Source organism: Gymnoscopelus braueri (genome assembly GCF_963280865.1).
Source record: "Gymnoscopelus braueri genome assembly, chromosome: 7".
In the NCBI taxonomy this organism is placed as follows: Eukaryota; Metazoa; Chordata; class Actinopteri; order Myctophiformes; family Myctophidae; genus Gymnoscopelus; species Gymnoscopelus braueri.
Genome location: NC_137608.1, coordinates 49,216,724 through 49,236,529, shown reverse-complemented (window position 1 = coordinate 49,236,529; position 19,806 = coordinate 49,216,724). Strand labels below are relative to the sequence as shown.

The 19,806-nt window shown below is 40.5% G+C and overlaps 1 protein-coding gene across 6 annotated transcripts in view; it reads right to left on the bottom strand.

Annotated features, from left to right (window-relative positions):
- The window catches only part of wdfy3 (WD repeat and FYVE domain containing 3), a 195,431-nt gene that overhangs the window by 12,002 nt on the left and 163,623 nt on the right, over positions 1-19,806 (bottom strand). For all 6 annotated transcript variants that reach the window (XM_080434107.1, XM_080434102.1, XM_080434104.1 and 3 more), the window contains 17 exons: positions 19,465-19,542; positions 17,870-18,100; positions 12,656-12,830; positions 11,214-11,380; positions 9,826-9,974; positions 8,784-8,904; positions 7,995-8,080; positions 7,420-7,500; positions 6,731-6,785; positions 6,483-6,602; positions 5,351-5,468; positions 4,210-4,316; positions 3,267-3,420; positions 2,719-2,810; positions 1,751-1,963; positions 717-858; positions 25-179 (listed from right to left, as the gene is read on the bottom strand). In XM_080434107.1, the coding sequence (XP_080290233.1) occupies positions 25-179; positions 717-858; positions 1,751-1,963; positions 2,719-2,810; positions 3,267-3,420; positions 4,210-4,316; positions 5,351-5,468; positions 6,483-6,602; positions 6,731-6,785; positions 7,420-7,500; positions 7,995-8,080; positions 8,784-8,904; positions 9,826-9,974; positions 11,214-11,380; positions 12,656-12,830; positions 17,870-18,100; positions 19,465-19,542 (2,244 nt within the window). The remainder of the gene's footprint in view (positions 1-24; positions 180-716; positions 859-1,750; positions 1,964-2,718; positions 2,811-3,266; positions 3,421-4,209; positions 4,317-5,350; positions 5,469-6,482; positions 6,603-6,730; positions 6,786-7,419; positions 7,501-7,994; positions 8,081-8,783; positions 8,905-9,825; positions 9,975-11,213; positions 11,381-12,655; positions 12,831-17,869; positions 18,101-19,464; positions 19,543-19,806) is intronic.

The following is a 19,806-nucleotide window of genomic DNA, read 5'->3' as shown; positions in this document are numbered from 1 at the left end:
TGTAGGAAAAAACATGTCCCTGACCTTATCGGACTCGTAGTTGGCTAGTCGGCAGCTGAGGTCGGCGTAGCCCCAAGCAAAGGTTTTGCTCCAGGCCGGGGGCACCAGAACCTTGTTCTGCTCCACGGCCAGGATGCCCTTGTCGGTGCACACGATCTGACCCACCGGCTCCTTCAGCTCTGCAGGAAGACACAACACAACCGTGTTGAGAAGGGACTGTTATGATAAGCTTAACAGTAAACTTATTTATACAATATAATAACTAAATGAATTACATGAAAAACCTGGTTAAACCTAAATGATACTCTATAGTAAATCCAATCTCCATTTAGAGGGGCCAGACTTAATCTGCCAAGGGCAATTTCTTTTTGCAATTGTAGATTTGTCTGGAACCAGGCTATATAAATGTGTTGTGAGAGGTGGGGGTGGATACTGACTGCTATCTATGTACTTTTTTAGTACAAGAGAGAGGTTATATGAGGCAGCACACGCAAATAATACATTTTATATTGTATATCATTTTATTTAAATGACCTTTCTCTCTCCGTCTCTCCCTCCACATCTATTTCTCACTGCCTCTCTCCTTCACCCTAGAGCCTGGTTCTGACATTTCTTCCAGTGAAGGGGGCCACTGTTGCCCAAAATGCTTGCTCAGGGTGGGACAATATCAGGTTGTGATTTGAGTCTAAAATAAAAAAAGGGAATTGAATTGAAACCTTTGACCGGTGCCAGAGAGGGTCTCAGGTTGTCCAGATGGTGGAAGAAGATCTTGTCGGTGCTGGAGCTGGGCGGGACGGCCGCCTGCTCACCGTTGGTCTTACCGCGCGTCCGCTTGGGTGGGTGGGGCTTCTTAAACAGCTAGAAAACAAATGCACGTCATACAGTCAGAGAGAACACAGTAGAGTTCACTGGTTAATTGTTGACATGCACAAAACAAGTGTGAAAGTATCGTAATGAGGACGTTTTTCTGTCTGTGTACATGCACTACCAATGTGTAAAGGTCATAGAGTTAAAAATAATAGAGAGGGCACCCGAAATCTCCTCCCATCCACTTGCATTGAGTTGCTCACCTAGCGCATGGGCCTGAATCACCCCTTCTTCCGGGTTGGAAATTTGGTGGGCGTGGCCTATTTTGGACCCCAGTGGACCCCGTTTTGCGTCACTTCTGTGACGCGTTTTGCGTCACAGAAGCGCGCAGCCCCGTGCGCAAGCTCGTGCGCATGCTTGTGAGTCGAGCCCATTGGTCGAAACCGTTTTCGCTCGTTCATGTTGAGGTACTAAGCTGCAGTACCATGAATGACCAGCATGTCCATTTGGCTTCAATGAAACCACTGGGTTCTGGGGGCTTGGTAAAGGTTGAATAGGCTGGGCCTCTTCTTACTTTCTTCACAGGTGTTACCAATGATACTAATGAAGGCTCTGTTCCATTCTGGTCAAACAGAGTCAGGGTGCTGATATTGTGCATGTTGGCTCACTGGAAACACTCTGCTACACCAGTGGGTCTCAAAGTGAACCCCCATGGTTCGTTGAGGGGGTTCGAAATGGCCGGGCGGGTGTGTAACTCTGTGGCCCCGTAAGGGTCCATTTGGTTCCATTTGTACATTATCAGAGTTATGGGGGTCCTTGAAATTAAAAGGTTTGAGAACCACTGTGCTACACTAAATGGAACAGAGCCTTCATTAGTATCATTGGTAACACCAGTGAAGGAAGTAAGGAAGAGGCCCAAATAATAAGTGTCATTTAAGCGGACCTGTTTGGGGATCTGTCCAAAGTTGTTGATGAAGCCGATGGTGGCGGTCTCTTTGAGGGGGTCGTTGATGTTGTAGATGTCCACCTGGCCCTCGTAGAAGAGGTGGTGGAAGACGTTCACGGCCTCCACGGCGGGAGGGCCCTGCTGCTTGTAGCCGAAGATCAGATCTATCCACTCGTGGAGGTGAGCCGACACGTAGTCGCATTCCAGGGCCTGAAACACAAAGCACGCAAGATTTTGTTTTATAACATCGGCCTGGACCCCATGCCAGGCATCGAAATGTACGGTTATCTTTGGTGATAAGATAGCAGTCCATAAATGCACCAGAGTTGTGCTTTATGGACTGGTCAGTGGTTTTCAAGGGATGAAGAGGCCATAAATACTGTGAGGACATGACCAGTAAAAATTATCTGTTATTTTGCCTGGGAAACAGAGATCTGATTCGAGTTGGAATACATGGGATTAGGGCTGGGCAATGAACCGAAAAACCTATCTAAACCGATATTTAGAAGCAAAGTTTGTTGCTATATATTTTTTTCTCAAATAACAAATCGATACAAAAGATTCAAATAGATTTTTTATAAATCGACTAACTCCGATTAACCACTTAACCCTGTATTATGCTTTGTTGTACTATGGGGGTGACTGGGCGTACAGAAATAGCCGATCCGACCCTCAGGGGTCCTTGGGAGGGTTTCCATGGGGTCCCCAGCTAAATGACCGATAGTTAGGTACCAAAATGGACCCTTACGGATCTGAAACTCTGAGTGTACAAATGGAACCAAACGGACGCTTACCCATTTTGTACACTCTCTGAGTTATGAGGGTCACTGGCCTAACGCACACCAAACTGGGTGTGTCATCAATCAAGTTTGAGAGAAAAACATGCTCTCAAGTCTGTGTGGATCGTTTAGTCTCATTGTGACATTTGCGCTAATTGATAAGTGTGATCAATATGGATTCTCTACCAGTCTGTGCACTCTGATGAATTCTCGGGGGTCTCCCTTAGCCCAGGGGGGGAGGATGCAGTCTCCCAGTTTAGTGCCGTTCTGCTTGGCTCCTGATGGGTTCAAAAGACACAGGAACAAAGACAAGACAAGATGTGTCATTCATTTAGCCAAACCCTTGTGGGGTCAAAATGTATGCATTTGCCTTACTCACAATTGTAGGATTTAAGGTTTTTGAATATAATATACCTACATAGTGTAGGTACTGTATGAAATGATGTATTCATGCAAAGTTCAATTTCTCACATTTAACTGATATGAGCAGGCAAATGAAGGGAATGAATAGCACTGTCAGGAACATGGGGCATTTATATTTGCTGATTATGTTAAGAAATCTTACAGTTATTGTCTTGATGTTTTTCTACTTTTGTGTGTTTATTGTGCATTGTAAGGGAATTGATTATGAGTTGTGTGTTTATTTGTTTTGTTCTTTTATTCAGTGTCTTATAATCTTGTAAGGGATGGGACACATGGACAAAACGTGACAATAAAAACGTATGAATTCAGACCCAGGTCAAAGTTGTTGGCGTTGAGCAGGAACTCGGGCAGGTAGAAGAACTCTGGGATGAGCTCCTTCACGTCGGCCATGTTGTGTTTGGAGGCCGAGTTCCAGGCCTCACGCACACTGTGGAACATCCTGTCAGCCAGGTCAAAATGACCACCCTGGACAACACACACACACACACACACACACACAACACACACACACACAACAATCAAAAGACAATCATTTGACACACACCATTTATGACTCAGAGATGTACAAATGGATTTGCACTTTTTCTGATTTAATAGAGCAATTCACCCATTTTCAACCATAATTATCTTCAAATAATTGGTCCCCGCCAACGTTCGTAATGGCACAATTTCTGTCTACTGGCTCTGCATCTCAGAGGAGGAGCTTTGGACCGTTCAGAAACCTGCCTACTAGTGATACATCAGCAGGCAGGTTTGGTCCATTCAAACAACATTTACATTGTCTTTTCCAGTAAAGGGGGGATGGTTCACCCCCAAAATGACATTTTTTCTATCGACTAGTCACCCCATGGACACTTATTTTTCTGTAGCATTCCTAAGCCAATAATTTTTATGACCGACAGCGGTTCCGGTAGGAGACACAAAGCGTCTCCTTTGTGTTTCCTACCGGAACCACTGCCTACCGGAACCGCTGTCGGTCATCACATTATTGGCTTAGAAATGCGACAAAAACAAAAAAAATATCCATGAATTCAAGTCTCCATGGGGTGACTAATCGATAGAAAAAGAGTAATTTTTGGGGTGAACTATCCCTTTAATGCCAGATTTCTGTCCATAACCCACCAACGAGACGCAGAGCGAGTAGACAGAAATGGTGTCGTCTTACAATGAGCATCATCAGACGAAGATAAGGTTAAAAGTGGGTCAAAGTGCTCCTTTAAAATGAACTCTGAGGATTTGAATGTGAAGTCATACCTGTAGTCTGAGGAAGATCTGAGTGAAAGGCTCCATGCGGACCAGGTAGGAGGCTACGATCATGGCAGAGGAGTAGTGGGTGCCGTAGTGATACGCCGGAGTCTCACCTGATAGGAATACACAACATACACAATACAATCATCAGTGTTATGGGTATATCCGTTTGAGGGCTAAGGTCTTACCATTGAATCAGTGGGAGTGGGTAGGGTTAATTTTTTAACCCATTCAATTTGGGAACGCATCTGTGTCATTTTAGATTTCTTTGGCTATTCATAAATAGCAGATCTACAAGCTCATAGCGCGGCACCGAGTGCCGCGCTATGAGCTTGTAGATCTGCTATTTTTAGAAAAATCATAAACATTTGCTGCAAATCTTTGAATATATGCAACCCAAATATTTGCTTCTCGGGGTCCCTGCAACAAAACATTTGGAGATGGGGGGGGGGGGGTCCGCGGCCAAATACATATCTAAAAATGTTTTCCAAATCCTAACAGTATGTTGCTATATGAGTGGTGGAGCCCCATCTCATATTAAATATGTTGTTCCAGGGAACCCCAGAAGCACAGATCGGAGTAAAAAAAATTCGCTTCCACACACACACTCTCCACGATTCATTAAACATTTGTTAAAGAAATCTTAAAATGACACGGATGTGTTCCCGGTCTTAATGGATTATAGGAAGGGCTCCAAAATCCTTTTAACCCATTGAGACCTGAGGCCGATTCTACATGTCTCCTAAATCTCAACAGTATTCTGAAAAACGAATGTTTCTATATCAGTGGTGCTCAAACTTTTTCATGTCAAGGACCCCCAAAATGATATGTATTTGGCCGCAGACCCCCATCAAAATATTTTGTTCCAGGAACCCCCCAGAAGCAAAGATTTGAGTTAAAAATGTTCGCTTTAAAAATATAGATATTCAAAGATTTGCACACATTTTCAAAATTTTTCAAAAATAGCAGATCTACAAGCTCATAGCGCGGCACTCGGTGCCGCGCTATGAGCTTGTATATCTGCTATTTTTGAATAGCCCAAAGTGTAAAATAATGCTTTTTAGCTCAAATCTAAAAATGACACAGTTCCAGGTCTTAATGAGTTAAAATGGTGTGCGTGAACTTGATTAGATGTGGGTGGTCTTACCGGTGGGGTCCTCCCAGTCCTTGTATCTCTTCTTGTACTGGGTCAGCCTGTCGTCTGTCTGCGCTCCCATTGGCTTGGCCAGGTTACGGAACGTCTTGGGACTGTTCAGATCCAGCTCCTATTCAGGCACACGTCAACAGAACGGCATCACCATCAGAGCTGTTTCGGACGGACCCCAAGGGGCGGCCAATATACGAGCACGCGATCTTGCATCTTTTCCCCTTTCCTTTGTACCCTAATACTGTCTGTTCTGGCGAGGGGTGTTACACACAATCCTGCCATGTTGGCTGCTTGATTATTAGATTTATTGAATAATCTAGTAGCCAATAATCAAGCTCACAATGCGTTGGGCTCAAGTGGCTAATCAGATTATTAAAAAAATGATATAATTGTTTTGTGTCAATTTGTTGATATATTAACTCTCTGCCTGCCAAAAATGTTTTAAATCAAAAACAAATTAAAAACATTTCAAAAATTATTCTTAATTTTTTAGTTTTTTCCGTTTTTCCTTTCTTCACAAAGAACCAGGAGATAACATTTTCCAAAAAGTTGCTGCTCCATTCACTTCTATGTTAAAAAATAAACGGAGAAATAAATAATTTTTTTCCTATGTTTTACCATGTAAACCGCTGGCAGTTTTTTGTACTATTTTTGAAAAACCCTGGCAGTTTAAGAGTTAAAAACATGCTTCTTGATTATTTGAATAATCGAAAAGTAATCAATAAAATAATTGCTAAGAAAGCCTTTAAAGGGAAAGTTCACCCCCAAAATGACCTTTTTTCTATCGATTAGTCACCCCATGGAGACTTCAATTCATGGATAGTTTTTGTCACATTCCTAAGCCAATAAATTGATGACCGGCAGCAGTTCCGGTAGGAGACACAACGAGTCTCCTTTGTGTCTCCTACCGGAACCGCTGCCTGGCTTAGGAATGAGACAAAAAAATATATATATGACTATTCGATAGAAAAAAGTAATTTGTTTTGGGTGAACTATCCCTTTAAGGTACAGGCCAGGGAGGGATAGAGTTGCTGCCATATAGGTACAACACATGATAAATGGTGGTGAATAAGGTTTGTTCCCATAGGCTGTTTGACACCCTGGTGTTTAGGGTGCTGTCATGTTCTGATACCTCAGAGTCATAGTCGGCCAGGATCCAGGGGAAGACGGGGTACTGCATCAGGTCGTTGTAGGAGCGACCGGCCAACGTGTTCAAATGCATCAGGTACTGGAAGTTACTGATCTCTCCTCGCTGGCGGGGACAACACAAGATCCATACATCAATGGTTTGGGGACTTGGGGGAATTGTTTTAAGAGACAAGTGCTGACAGGATCCAACTAATCCTATGATGTGAGCCCTACATCAGCTACTGTACCTACCTCCCATCTCTGAGTGACTGATTTCTCTCCGACCAGCGTGCTGAGCAGTCCAGACCTGGAACACAGAGTAGAGTAGTTGATTGACTAGAACAGAACATAAATCATGCCCAGGATTACACGTACAAGTATAATTACATTCTTATATCCAATGTGGTGCTGCCAGTGAAACCATACTAGATGGCGAGGCACCAGTAAAATAAATAGTCCAAATTTTAAATGACACACAAGTTAGAACAAACAATTATAAAACATAAGACAAAAAACTAAAATAATAAAATAAGATGGTCCAGCATTAAAACGTCAGGGTCATTCCAAAGAGAAATACGTACCCGTGAAAATAAAGGAACCCTTACCAAAACGTATGACTCTAGGTATCACAACAGGTGCTTAGTTATGCCATAATCTTACTCCGTAGAACGACGGAGTCTCTTGCCCAAAAGAACAGATCTACAAGCTAACAACTTTTTGTTACGTTATAGATTTTGTCAAAGGCACTTATCCACAGGCAAGAAAGAAAGAAGTCAACGAGGACAACAACGCTTCTACACAGCAAAGTCCTCTGTCCCAGTGACTTGTTTTACAGTAGCAAAGGTTAAATCACCACTCAAGAACTTACTGTGTATGCTATTTTATTCAACGTGGAAGGACACGTGGAGAAGTTGTAGTGTTACAATAAAAAAAAGTGTTACCCTTGCTCCACACTGGTGTTGGGTCTCTGGCCTGAGACGGACTCGGAGCTGTCGGCCAGCGAGGGAACCACAGCTAAAAACCTGCAGGACGATCAGAACCTCTGTGTCATTTACAAAAGTGGTAAATAAAGTGGTTCAAAGTGGTAAATATCCTTACTGTGACACAGTTGAGCAGGAAATAAGTTGTAGACAACAAAGTATATAACATTACAGGAAATCAAACATTCACACTACCAGATTTAATGGCTGTCCACACCAAGAACGATAACTATAATGATAACTAAAGAAAGCCAATTATGCCGTTTAAAAAAATAATTGTAACTCAAGTCCATGCCACGACTATAATGAACAAAATCGTTGGGATCACTTTCAAAGCAATTCGAAGCGCGACAGAAACATTCACGACAGTCATTGTCAAAATCCAACTGAATCGACACATTACTCACATTCAACATGCTTACAGAACGATAGCAGTATCCGTGCTGCTCACATTATCATCATCATCTCTATAGTTAATTATTCTGGTGTGGACACAGGACAGGCCTAGATGATCATATTGATGCTGAAAAGTGCACCTTTGGTAGACTTTGTTGCGGACTCCTTTCTGGAATGCCAACAGGTAGTTCCTTCCGTCCGCGGAGAACACCTCCACTGCCATGGGCTGAAAACACCACAGTCAAGTCCCAGTTATTATCAACAAGACAGCGCAATAATAATAGCATCATCGTATCTCATAAGATGGCCAGCCTGAGGGACTGAGAGGGTGATAGGCCATATCAGCAATATGGCTTATGGCTGATATGTTAGTATGTGACCATTCTTTTATCTTAATGTTTTTGTAGGTGTTATTTCATATAGGCAAGTGTAGAGACCATTGTTCCATGCTCAGTAGGACTATTAAAACCCATTAAAACCGGGAAAGCATCTGTCATTTTAGATGTTAGCATTGGCTATTCAAAAATAGCAGATCTACAACCCAATGGTTACACTGTAAATATCCTTACACCTGAATGAGATAAAATGTTAATTCTTATACCAGAAAACCACCATGACCTCAACTCGTTATTTCTGCTAGTTTATTCAAATATGCAAATCATCTCATTAACTATGCACGATACAAAAATGTCCTAAGCAGCAGAAATGGATTCTACGTCATTACATAAGGATCAACTGAGAAATGTTGGTACACCCATTTATCAGGTTGTTATAGCTTTTAACCCCTATTCTAGGGGGTTAGGGGTTCAAGAACACTTTGTCACAAAGCCAAGAAGAGTTGGGCTCCAAACAATCACACCACCTCCTGAGCCACTGTTGCTGTAAACATAGTCAGTGGTGTGTGTGTGTGTGTGTGCGTGCGTGAATACCTGCAGGAGGTAGCGTCTCTTGTGAACCTCCTTGATGTCTTCATAGGCAAAGATGCTGCAGGTTCTCTTCAGCTGGCTCTGACCCTGTCTGGCTCCTCTGGGGATGATGGCTTCATACAAGCTAAACACACACACACACACACACACACAATTTTAACTGATGATTCATTCAAAGTTTAAAGTTTAAGACTTAAACCTTATATACCCTATACCTATCCCTACACTGAATCTGTAATCCGGAAATAGCAGATCTACAAGCTCACAACGCGTCACACTGTGGCGCGTTGTGAGCTTGTAGTTCTGCTATTTTTGGCAAATGTTTCCGCCTAGAATAGCGATTCTAGGTCTCAAGTAGTTAAGCTGTTTTTAACCGTTTCTGTGGCCTATTGTCAGCGTACATGAGACATTTGGCGCTGATCGGTCTGGCCACTTTGTGTGATTAGCTCCGGAAAAACACAGACGGACACACCCTCTTATAGATGGCTAATCACCTACGCACAGAAGCACAGCATAAAATAAATAAAATCTAAAAATGGAGATCGAGCTAACTAACTAGACTCGTGGACTCGATCTCGAAAATGGGTGATGTCATCCATTGACTTCCAGTGTACAATCAAAGTTTTAAAAAGTTAAGTATTTCAAAAAGGTATAAATCATTTAAAAGTTTCAAAAAGTCCCCACTATTCTTTTGGGGGGGTTTTTTTTTGGGGGGGAAAAAAAAAACATTTGACAGTGTCCAGCGAGATCAGTGCATAGTAGGGCTGCAATTATTGATTATTTTCTTAGCGATCAATCACTTAATTCGTTTTTTCATATTCAATTTTTTTATATCAACATTTACAAACTCAGAACGCATCGCAATGTGAACATCTTGTGAGCTTGTACATTTTTTTTTCCATTATTTTTATTTTATTATTACGTTTTCCGATTCCTTTTTATTTGATTTAATTATTGATTATTTGTTACGACCGATTGAAATAATTAGTTAAATTAACCGTTGCACCCCCAGTGCATAGTTAAGACCCAGCAGTGTTAGACCTACTTTGCAGGCAGCGTGTCGATGTCTCGGATCTCCCTGGAGACGGTCATGGTGTAGCCGTCGATCACGTAGAAGTGTTCCTTCCCGAACAGCAGCAGGCCCTCGCTGGTGTCCAGGCCCTGCACCCGCGCACAGCGGTACATGTGCTGGATCTGTTCCACGCAAAACACACACATTTATGGGGCTGATTCTACAAAATGTCTTCTAAATCCCAACAGAATCCTGAAAAAAACATATGTTTCTATATCAGTGGTTCTCACACTTTTTCATGTCAAGGACCCCCAAAATTATATGTATCTCAAAATATGTTGTTCCAGGGACCCCCAGAAGCAAAGAATAGAGTTAAAAATGTTCGTTTTAAACAATATATATTCAAAGATTTGCACACATTTTCACGTTTTAAAAAAAATAGCAGATCTACAAGCTCGTAGCGCGGCATTCGGTGCCGCGCTATGAGCTTGGTAGATCTGCTATTTTTGAATAGCCCAAAGTGTAAAATAATGCTTTTTAGCTCAAATGAAAATGTGACACAAATGCTTCTTCGGGTCTTAATGGGTTAATTACTTATCTATGTCATTGGGAAAACAAATGGCGCGCGCGCGCGCACACACACACACACACACACACACACACACACACACACACACACACACACACACACACACACACACACACACACACACACACACGTGTTCAAACCATTGTTGGGAAAACAAACTTATAAATAAGACCAAATGGCTGTATTCCAGAGACCTGCGTGCAAAGCTTTTTTCCCCCAATTTAGTTGTTATGCCAATGAGCACGTGTCTCCTCGAATTACACCAAGGTCATTTCTCTTCACCGTGAAGACGAAACCCATACAGAGGAAGACACTATTCTTCCTCCTCTTTACGGTGAGGTTATTTTAACACATTTAGATCGGGGAAAGAATCTGTGTCATTTTTAGATTTTTTTTGGCTATTCAAAAATAGCAGATATACAAGCTCATAGCGCGCTATGAGCTATCAGTGGTTCTCACACTTTTTCCATGTCAAGTGTGACTCCCAAAATGATATGTATTTGGCCACAGACCCCATCTCAAAATATTTTGTAATAGGGACCCCCAGAAGCAAAGATTAAATCAAAAATGTTCCCTTTGAAAATATATATATTCAAATACAAATTTTCACGATAAAAAATAAATAGCAGATCTACAAGCTCATAGCGCGGCACTCGGTGCCGCGCTATGAGCTTGTATATCTGCTATTTTTGAATAGCCAAAGAACTCTAAAATGACAGAGATGTGACCCCGGATTGAATGGGTTAATTAAATCTGGAAAGATGTTGAAAAAATGGCACAACACATATGAACACAGAAAACAGAGCAGGCCAGTATTTTTTTTGAGTCAGACCTTCTCCCCCTCCTCAAGGAGGCGCAGCAGGGAGGTGTTGTCAGTCTTCTGCTCCTCCTCCAGTCCTCCCGACTCCAGCAGCAGCTGCTCCTGGAGCTGCTCCTGGCTGTCCTCGTCCGCTCCGTCGGCCGTGGAGCGAGAGCGTTTCAGAGGAGCCTTCACCAGGCCTGGAGACCACAAGAGGAGTATTATAGTTCACTAAAAACTAACAAACTGAAATGTGTTTTACAAAACAATCTAAAATCATAGAGCAAATTGTCCTTAGTTTTAGTCAATAGCCAATAGTTTTCTTCAAAAATTGTGAAAATAGCCGATCTACAAGTTCACAATAAGAGATGATGTGATTGTAATGGGGGGCTGCATGGAGGGCTTGTAAATCACAATTTGTACTATTCTTCTGAACTTTTTTAATCTTGCCCCTGACTAACCCATATTACAATACTAATACAATAAAACTAACCTTACAAAGAAAAACTAGCAACCCCACTTTAAAAACAAATTATAACGAACTGAAAATGAAAACAAAGTCAAAACGAAATAAAACTATAAACTAATAATAATGAAACTATTAATAATAAAAAAGGAGGAGCCTTCAACAGGCCTGGAGACCATAATTCAACACCCATAGTGCTGTTAATGCATGGTTGGCTCTATTGACTACACCAGTACTATCCTCACAGTTCAATTCATGTACACGTCATATATACTTTACATTACTGCCAACACTTTGTTTTTGATAAAAAATATTGTAGGTGATACTCACCTACAAGCTCACAACGTGTCCCGACTCATTGTGAGCTTGTAGACAGTGGTGTAAAGTAACTAAGTACATTTACTCAAGTACTGTACTTAAGTACAGTTTTGAGGTACTTTTACTTTACTGGAGTATTTCCAATTGTCTATACTTTTACTTCTACTCCACTACATCTCAGAGGCAAATATTGTACTTTTACTCCACTACAATTATTTGAAAACTTTAGTTACTAGTTACTTTTCTGATATAAACTATGATATAATGAAACATACATTAACCACTTTAGCCCTATTTTATACCTAGGCTATTTTCAAATATTTAATACTTTTACTTTTGGTACTTTAAGTACATTTTGATGCCAATACTTTTGTACTTTTACTCAAGTAAATTTTTTATTCTGGACTTTTACTTGTAACAGAGTATTTTTATATTGCAGTATTGGTACTTTTACTTAAGTAAAGAATTTTAGTACTTTTTCCACCACTGCTTGTAGATCACTTTTTTAAAAACTTTTTTTCTTTTACTTTAGTGCAACACTGTCATACAATAAAAGTATAACAGAGATATTAATTTAGGATGAAAACCCTTGAAAAGATGAAATATGGAGATAGAAGGTTTCTGCCCGACGGCAACGAAAATGAGTGGGGTTTGTCCCTGTTGATTCTAGTGTTGTTCCCCCTGTCCTCACCTTTGACCCTGGCGATGGTGTCCTCTCCGTGGGTCTCGGGTTCGTGCTGGGTGCCGGTCTCGCCCTCGGTGCTGTGCTCCACAGAGTGCTGGTACATGCCGGGGTTTCCAGACAGCAGACGCACGTAGTACTCCTTACTGTCGTAGCTGATGGCCCGACGGTACCGCACCGGCTTCTGATACACAGAAGAAAAAAGAAAGACGCTGGCATCATCCACATGCAAAACAAGACTTATTAAAGGGACATTTCACTTTATAAAACGTATGGGGTCATTTTAACGTCTGCTCTGGACTTGTGAGTGCACCTCAAAAGTTAATTGATTCAATTAGATATCTAGATCTAGATTTGATCCTACAGTATATAAGCTTGTGGAACTGCTGTGAAGGGGAATTAAGGTTATGCAGTTCAATCTATATGTTTAAAAAAATGTTTAAAAACAAGACTATTAACATGTATAGAGAGGTTATATGATCATGTATTATTATAAAATTAAACTAGAACAAAAATAAAACAAAAAATAATAATGTTATAATATAAAAAATCATGTATTACATGTATAACAATACATGTGATCATGCATTGTATTGTTTATTGTTATTATGTATTATGAGGCAAAATCCTTTGTTTCTGTATTTCTGTTTGTTTCTTCTGTTTTTTCTTTTCTTTTTACTTTTTTGATACTGAAATTATTTTCCTAAATTGTCATGTATGTAAGTGTTGAAAGGGTAAGCAAAATAAGCTATTTTAGCTTCAGCTTATACCTTTTTTGGTCATAACTATGTTATATTTATTTATTATTATTGTTTTATGCGAATGGAGCATATTGTTATTTTTTGCATAGTAAAAATGATCAAAATAAAAACTTGCAAAGTGAAGTGAAGTGAAAGCTAACTTGTTAAGACTCACTGAAAACATGTCCCACTCCCTGGTTGTGGTGACTGATATTGTCCTTCTAATGCATGGTGTAATTTTTCGATTACCTTTTTCATTAAATTTTTTTCAATTCCTATTGTTAGGAATTGAATAATAACAATCATAATAATAATAATAAGGTATCGTAAAATGACCCCATTTTACGATACCTTAACATGGAGTTTAATGGGCTTATACAGTATATGACCAGGAGGGGGGCAAATTAATTTCAAATATCTAAATATTGGATGCACAAAACAGCCAGAGTGGATGTTAAAATGACGCCAGAAGAGTTTTAAACAGAGATACCCTCTTCAAGTCGTTTCAAAACGAAATACCAGGCATGGTTGATTTCACTCAAACATGTTTGATTACTTTACATGCACTGAATGTGCAAAGGATGCAGCACACAATGTTTCAAAGCCTCACTCTTCCTGTAGCCACGACACTTTTCGACTAGCGTCCAACATAAATGTATGTGTGGTCCCCGGCGTCATACGTGGGGAGGTGGAGATCGTGGTCTGTAATGGCTAGTGCAGGGGGGCTCCATTAACCCATTAAGATCCATAAAAGGTCCTTACACACCGGGGCGATTTTTTTCATGCGAATAATATGTTTTTTTTAAAACCTTATAAAGTCAATGCAAGCTTACATGGAGCGAAAAAGCGAAGCAAAAAAGCGAAGCGAAAAAGCAAAGCGAAAAAGCGTCTTTTAATTATTCGGAACGAGTCCGAATTTTGCGTATATTCGCATATTCGCCGGTGTGTAATGACCTTAACAGTTTTCTGAAAAACGTTTTCATGTCAAGGACCCCCAAAATTATATGTATTGGGCCGCCGACCCCCATCTCAAAATATTTTGTTCCAGAGACCCCCAGTAGCAAAGATTTGAGTTAAAATGTTCGCTTTAAAAGAATAATAAATATATGAATTTGCACACATTTTCTCGATTTTTCAAAAATAGCAGATCTACAAGCTCGTAGCGCTTGTAGATCTGCTATTTTTGAAGAGCCAAAGTGTAAAATAATGCTTTTTTAGCTCAAATCAAAAAGTGACACTGATGCGTTCCAGGTCTTAATGCCGGCGGGGACACAAGCATCCTGAACAGGTTGGTCAGGAAAGCTGGCTCCATCATTGGGACTACCCTGGACAGGGTGTAAGGAGGCGGCGAAGATGTGTACAGCGAGGAAGCTGGATGCTATCATGGACAACCACTCACACCCCATCCACAGATGAGATTGTGGGGCAGGAGAGAAATGACATGCTACCCCCCCAAAGGGAAATGCAATAGTCTAAAGGCGGTTACACACCGGCGAATATGCGAATATACGCAAAATTCGGACTCGTTCCGAATAATTAAAAGACGCTTTTTTCGCTCCGCGAAACTGGTGTGGAAGCTTGCATTGACTTTATAAGGTTAAAAAAAAAAACGTATTATCCACATGAAAAAAATCGCCCCGGTGTGTAAGGACCTTTAAGGCGGTTACACACCGGCGAATATACGCAAAATTCTGACTCGTTCCGAATAATTAAAAGACGCTTTTTCGCTCCATGTAAGCTTGCATTGACTTTATAAGGTTTTTAAAAAAAAAGTATTATTCGCATGAAAAAATCGCCCCGGTGTGTAAGGACCTTCAGACTGTCTTTCGCGGTCTGTAACTGCGGTGCTGCCTTTGGCGACTAGCCTGGGATCAATACCTTTTTTTCGGGTTGAAGCCAACCCTACGTCACCAGGAGCGTCATCCGCGTCATCAGGCGGCCCAGAACACGCAAGCCACACCCCAAAATAACTCTGGCCGCGATCAAGGGCATTGTAATAGGGCCTACCTAATAAAATCCTTGATGCGGCGTAGTTAAGGTTATTTAAAAAAAATACAAAATAAATATAAATGTGAGTGTACTTTCCGGAGACTATTTAGCGTCTACCTTTGTTATCCCACGGGGAAATTCTATTCCATTTAAATAGCGATTGGGGGAAAAAAAAAGGGAGAACCAAAACAAAGTTTTTTTTTTTGGCGCGGCCTAGACCGGATCACACGGGCCATTTAATAACGGATAGCAGGCTTTTCCTCCGACTGAAATTCCCTCGCGGGATCAATAAAGGTCTTATCTTATCTGATCTTGTGTTATCTGTGGCTGTCTGTAGCTAAGATACTGCAAGGGATCAAATGTAACCCAACTGGAAGCCATGTCCACAAAAGCAGAGGAACGGCCTGGAGAATGCCCGGACAATGTGAGCAGTTTATCAGATGAAACGAATCGCAGGGCGATGCAAAACAGCCCCAAATCTGGCCAGATTATCCTGTAATCTGCACCCAACCTAAACCTCTGGCATTAGGCACACACCTCACACGGTCCACTACATTCATTAAAAAAAAAAATCACCATGCAGTTAAGTTAGACAAGGTTTTAAATCTTCATCCATATGTTCCACGATAAGCTACCTGGGTGAAAACAGCACCCCTTGCTGCTGATGCTGTGGCTAACAGGGGCACCTTAGGGGGATGAGGGCTCTAGAAACAGAACGACACACTGTTAAGACCACTCCTTGGAAGACATTAGGGGCTGCGACTATCCGTTATTGTCTTAGCGATTATTATATCGATAATTTTTTCGATGAATCGAATAATCGAAAAGCCCTGTTTTTAATAGCTTTTAAAACATTTTTATAAACAAATGAATTGATTACAAACAAACAAAAAAACACTCTCGCAAGGGTCTTCAATGTTTTTCAGGCAAAGGACCCTTTTGATGAGAGAGAGAAAGAGAGAGAGAGACGAAGCAGGGACCCCCAATACATACTGTATAACATTTGTTGATAAATGTTTTTGAGAAAGCCATCCATGCAAATTGATAAGAGGCTTTTTCAAAGCTAGCTGACCAAAAGTAGCTGTAACTAAAATTGTAACACCCCCCCCCCCCCACACACACACACACACACACACAAACAATAATAATAACCTTTTGTCTTAACAAAATAATATCAATTACAGCACCTTTAAAAAACTGTTGACTGAGTTGTTGACTACATGTTTGGGTGACTAAACCAGGCTGAATGCCAGGCATTCTTTCTGGAGCACCAGGAGGAGGACCAAAGCATTTAGGAGTGGAGTCGGAGCCCGTGGCACACAGAGAGGATGACGGGATATTGGTCGAACAAACAAAGCTCCATTTGTCTTTCAACAGCAGTGCCAGAACAAGGACACCACACAGCATCACATGACCACGCTGTTCTAGATGGTGTAGATAAACAACTATTACATTAAAAAGGCCATTATAAACCGTGGTGGACAGTAACTCAGTACATTGTTTGGAGTTTTTCCTTTCCTTTTATTTTTTTGTAAGCACATGACTTTCACTCTGCTGTGCAGGGTTGGTGCTGGGTTCTGGCTCAGGGACGTATGCATAGTGGATAGGGATGCAAATTATCGATTATTCGATTAATTGATAAGCGGCGTTTTTTTTTTAAATCAAAAGGAAAATTCTTGTCCGAAACCGAAAATGAGTGCAATAACACAATTGCCTTGATGTACATAACATTAACGAGCGTCAACGAGCATCAGCTGGACACAGACACGCCCACATCTCCCCTCTGCAGTGCCCTATGGAGTCTGTCTCATTTCTCTCCAAAAGCCCTTCAACATGATGGAATATGATTAATGTGATTATGGTAAGCTCACATTTGATATATTTGATATCACACACACCATACCAGTAACTTTCAGTGGTGTAAAGTAACTAAGTACATTTACTCAAGTACTGTACTTAAGTACAATTTTGAGGATTTTTTACTTTACTGGAGTATTTTCCATTTTCAATACTTTTACTTCTACTCCACTACATCTCAGCAGCAAATATTGTACTTTTACTCCACTACAATTATTTGAAAACTTTAGTTACTAGTTACTTTGTAGATATCAATTATTATATTATAAATCATACATTAACCACTTTAGCTCTATTTTATACCCAGGCTATTTGAAAATAGCCGATCTACAAGCTCACAACGCGTCGCATCGCGACGCGTTGTGAGCTTGTAGATCAGCTATTTTCAAACATTTTAGTACTTTTACTTGTGGTACTTTAAGTATATTTTGATGCCAATACTTTTGTACTTTTACTCAAGTAACATTTTGAACACAGGCCTTTTACTTGTAACAGAGTACTTTTACATTGAGGTATTGATACTTTTACTTAAGTAAAAAATGGCAGTACTTTTTCCACCACTGGTAACTTTCATTCCCCCCCCCCCCCCAAAAAAAAAGTTGTTAACATCCCTAATAGTGGCTGTATAGACTCTAACCTGTAGAGGGTTGGTGCTGGGCTCTGGCTCGGGGACGTAGGGGTAGTGGATGTAGAACATGTCGTTGCGGACCATCTTCTTCCTCATGCGGCACGGCCCCTCCGTCATCTCCAGCACGAACTTGTCCAGACTGGAGCCGATGGGCGGGCCCCACAGGCCGCGCTCCCGCAGCAGCTCGTACTCGATGGCCGCCCACTCCTCCGTCACGTACTTCAGAGCGTTCTGCTGACGCTGGAGGAAGAGGAGGAGGAAGAGGAGGAGGATCGTTTTGTTGTTAGGTCTGGGTGATATGCAGTGATGGAAAACACATTTAAGTACATTTACTTAAGTACTGTACTTAAGTACAAATTTGAGGTATTTGTACTTTACTTGAGTATTTCCAATTTCCAATACTTCTACTCCACTACATCTCAGAGGCAATTGTACTTTTACTCCACTACAATTATTTGCAAACTTTAGTTACTAGTTACTTTTCAAATATAAACTATGATACAGTATAATGAAACATAAATTAACCACTTTAGCCCTATTTTATGCCTAGGCTATTTGAAAATAGCAGATCTACAAGCTCACAACGCGTCGCGATGCGACGCGTTGTGAGCTTGTAGATCGGCTATTTTCAAATATTTAGTACTTTTACTTTTGGTACTTTAAGTACATTTTGATGCCAATACTTTTGTACTTTTACTCAAGTAAATTTTGAATTCTTAACTTTTACTTGTAACAGAGTACTTTTATATTGCAGTATTATTGGTACTTTTACTTAAGTAAAGAATTTGAGTACTTTTTCCACCACTGGTGATATGATTTCATGTTAACCCATTAGGCCAATTCTAAAAAATGTCTTCTAAATTCTAAAACAGTTTTCTGAAAAACGCATGTTGCTTTATATCAGTGGTGCTCAAACTTTTTCATGTCAAGGCCCCCCCAAAAAAATGTATTTGGCCACGGACCCCCGTCTCAAAAGATTTTGTTCCAAGGACCCACAGAAGCAAAGATTTGAGTTGAAAATGTTCGCCTTAAAACATATATATATTCAAAGATTTGCACTTATATTCATGATTTAAAAAAAATAGCAGATCTACAAGCTCATAGCACAGCACTCGTGCCGCACTATGAGCTTGTATATCTGCTATTTTTGAATAGCCAAAGTATAAAAGAATGGTTAAAATGGTTAAAATCTAAAATGACAAGATGCTTTCCCGCTTTTGATGGGTTAATATCACAATTACTTCAAGCATAATATAGCATAAAATATATATATATATATATATATATATATACTATGAAGCATAATATAGGGCTTAACCAGACAAATAAATTAAGTCGATTATATACCCCCATCTTGTTTTCCCCTTCATTTGTATTATATGCTAATGTTTTGTTTATATTGTATTCCTTTTTGTTTTGTTTTAACTTGTATGGCACTTTGGTTGAGCTGGTCATGTTAAATGTGCTCTATAAACACACTTTGGTTGAGCTGGTCATGTTAAATGTGCTCTATAAACACACTTTGGTTGAGCTGGTCATGTTAAATGTGCTCTATACTATAAACACACTTTGAGTTGAGTTGAGTGTATCATGTCTTCCAGTACCTCGTGGTGCTCTTTGTTCTGCATGGACACCAGGTCTCGTAGCACGGCGATGTGGGTGAACATCCACTGGAAAGTCTCCTGTCGATGACAACGACCACCAGGTTACCGTCATGCAAGCTTCACTGACACTACCAGACCTTTAGCTTAACTTTTGTGACACCAGTTTTAGCACATTACAAGCTTATTGTCAGTCAGCGATTCTCAACCCTTTTAATTACAAGGAAGACGAATATGAATGGAGAATCAACTTTATTGTTACGTCACTGGTTTACAGGTGTTTTCTCCAAATTCTTTTTGTTTATTTTTTTAAGGAAGGGAGAAGAAGAAGAAAATAGTTTTTTT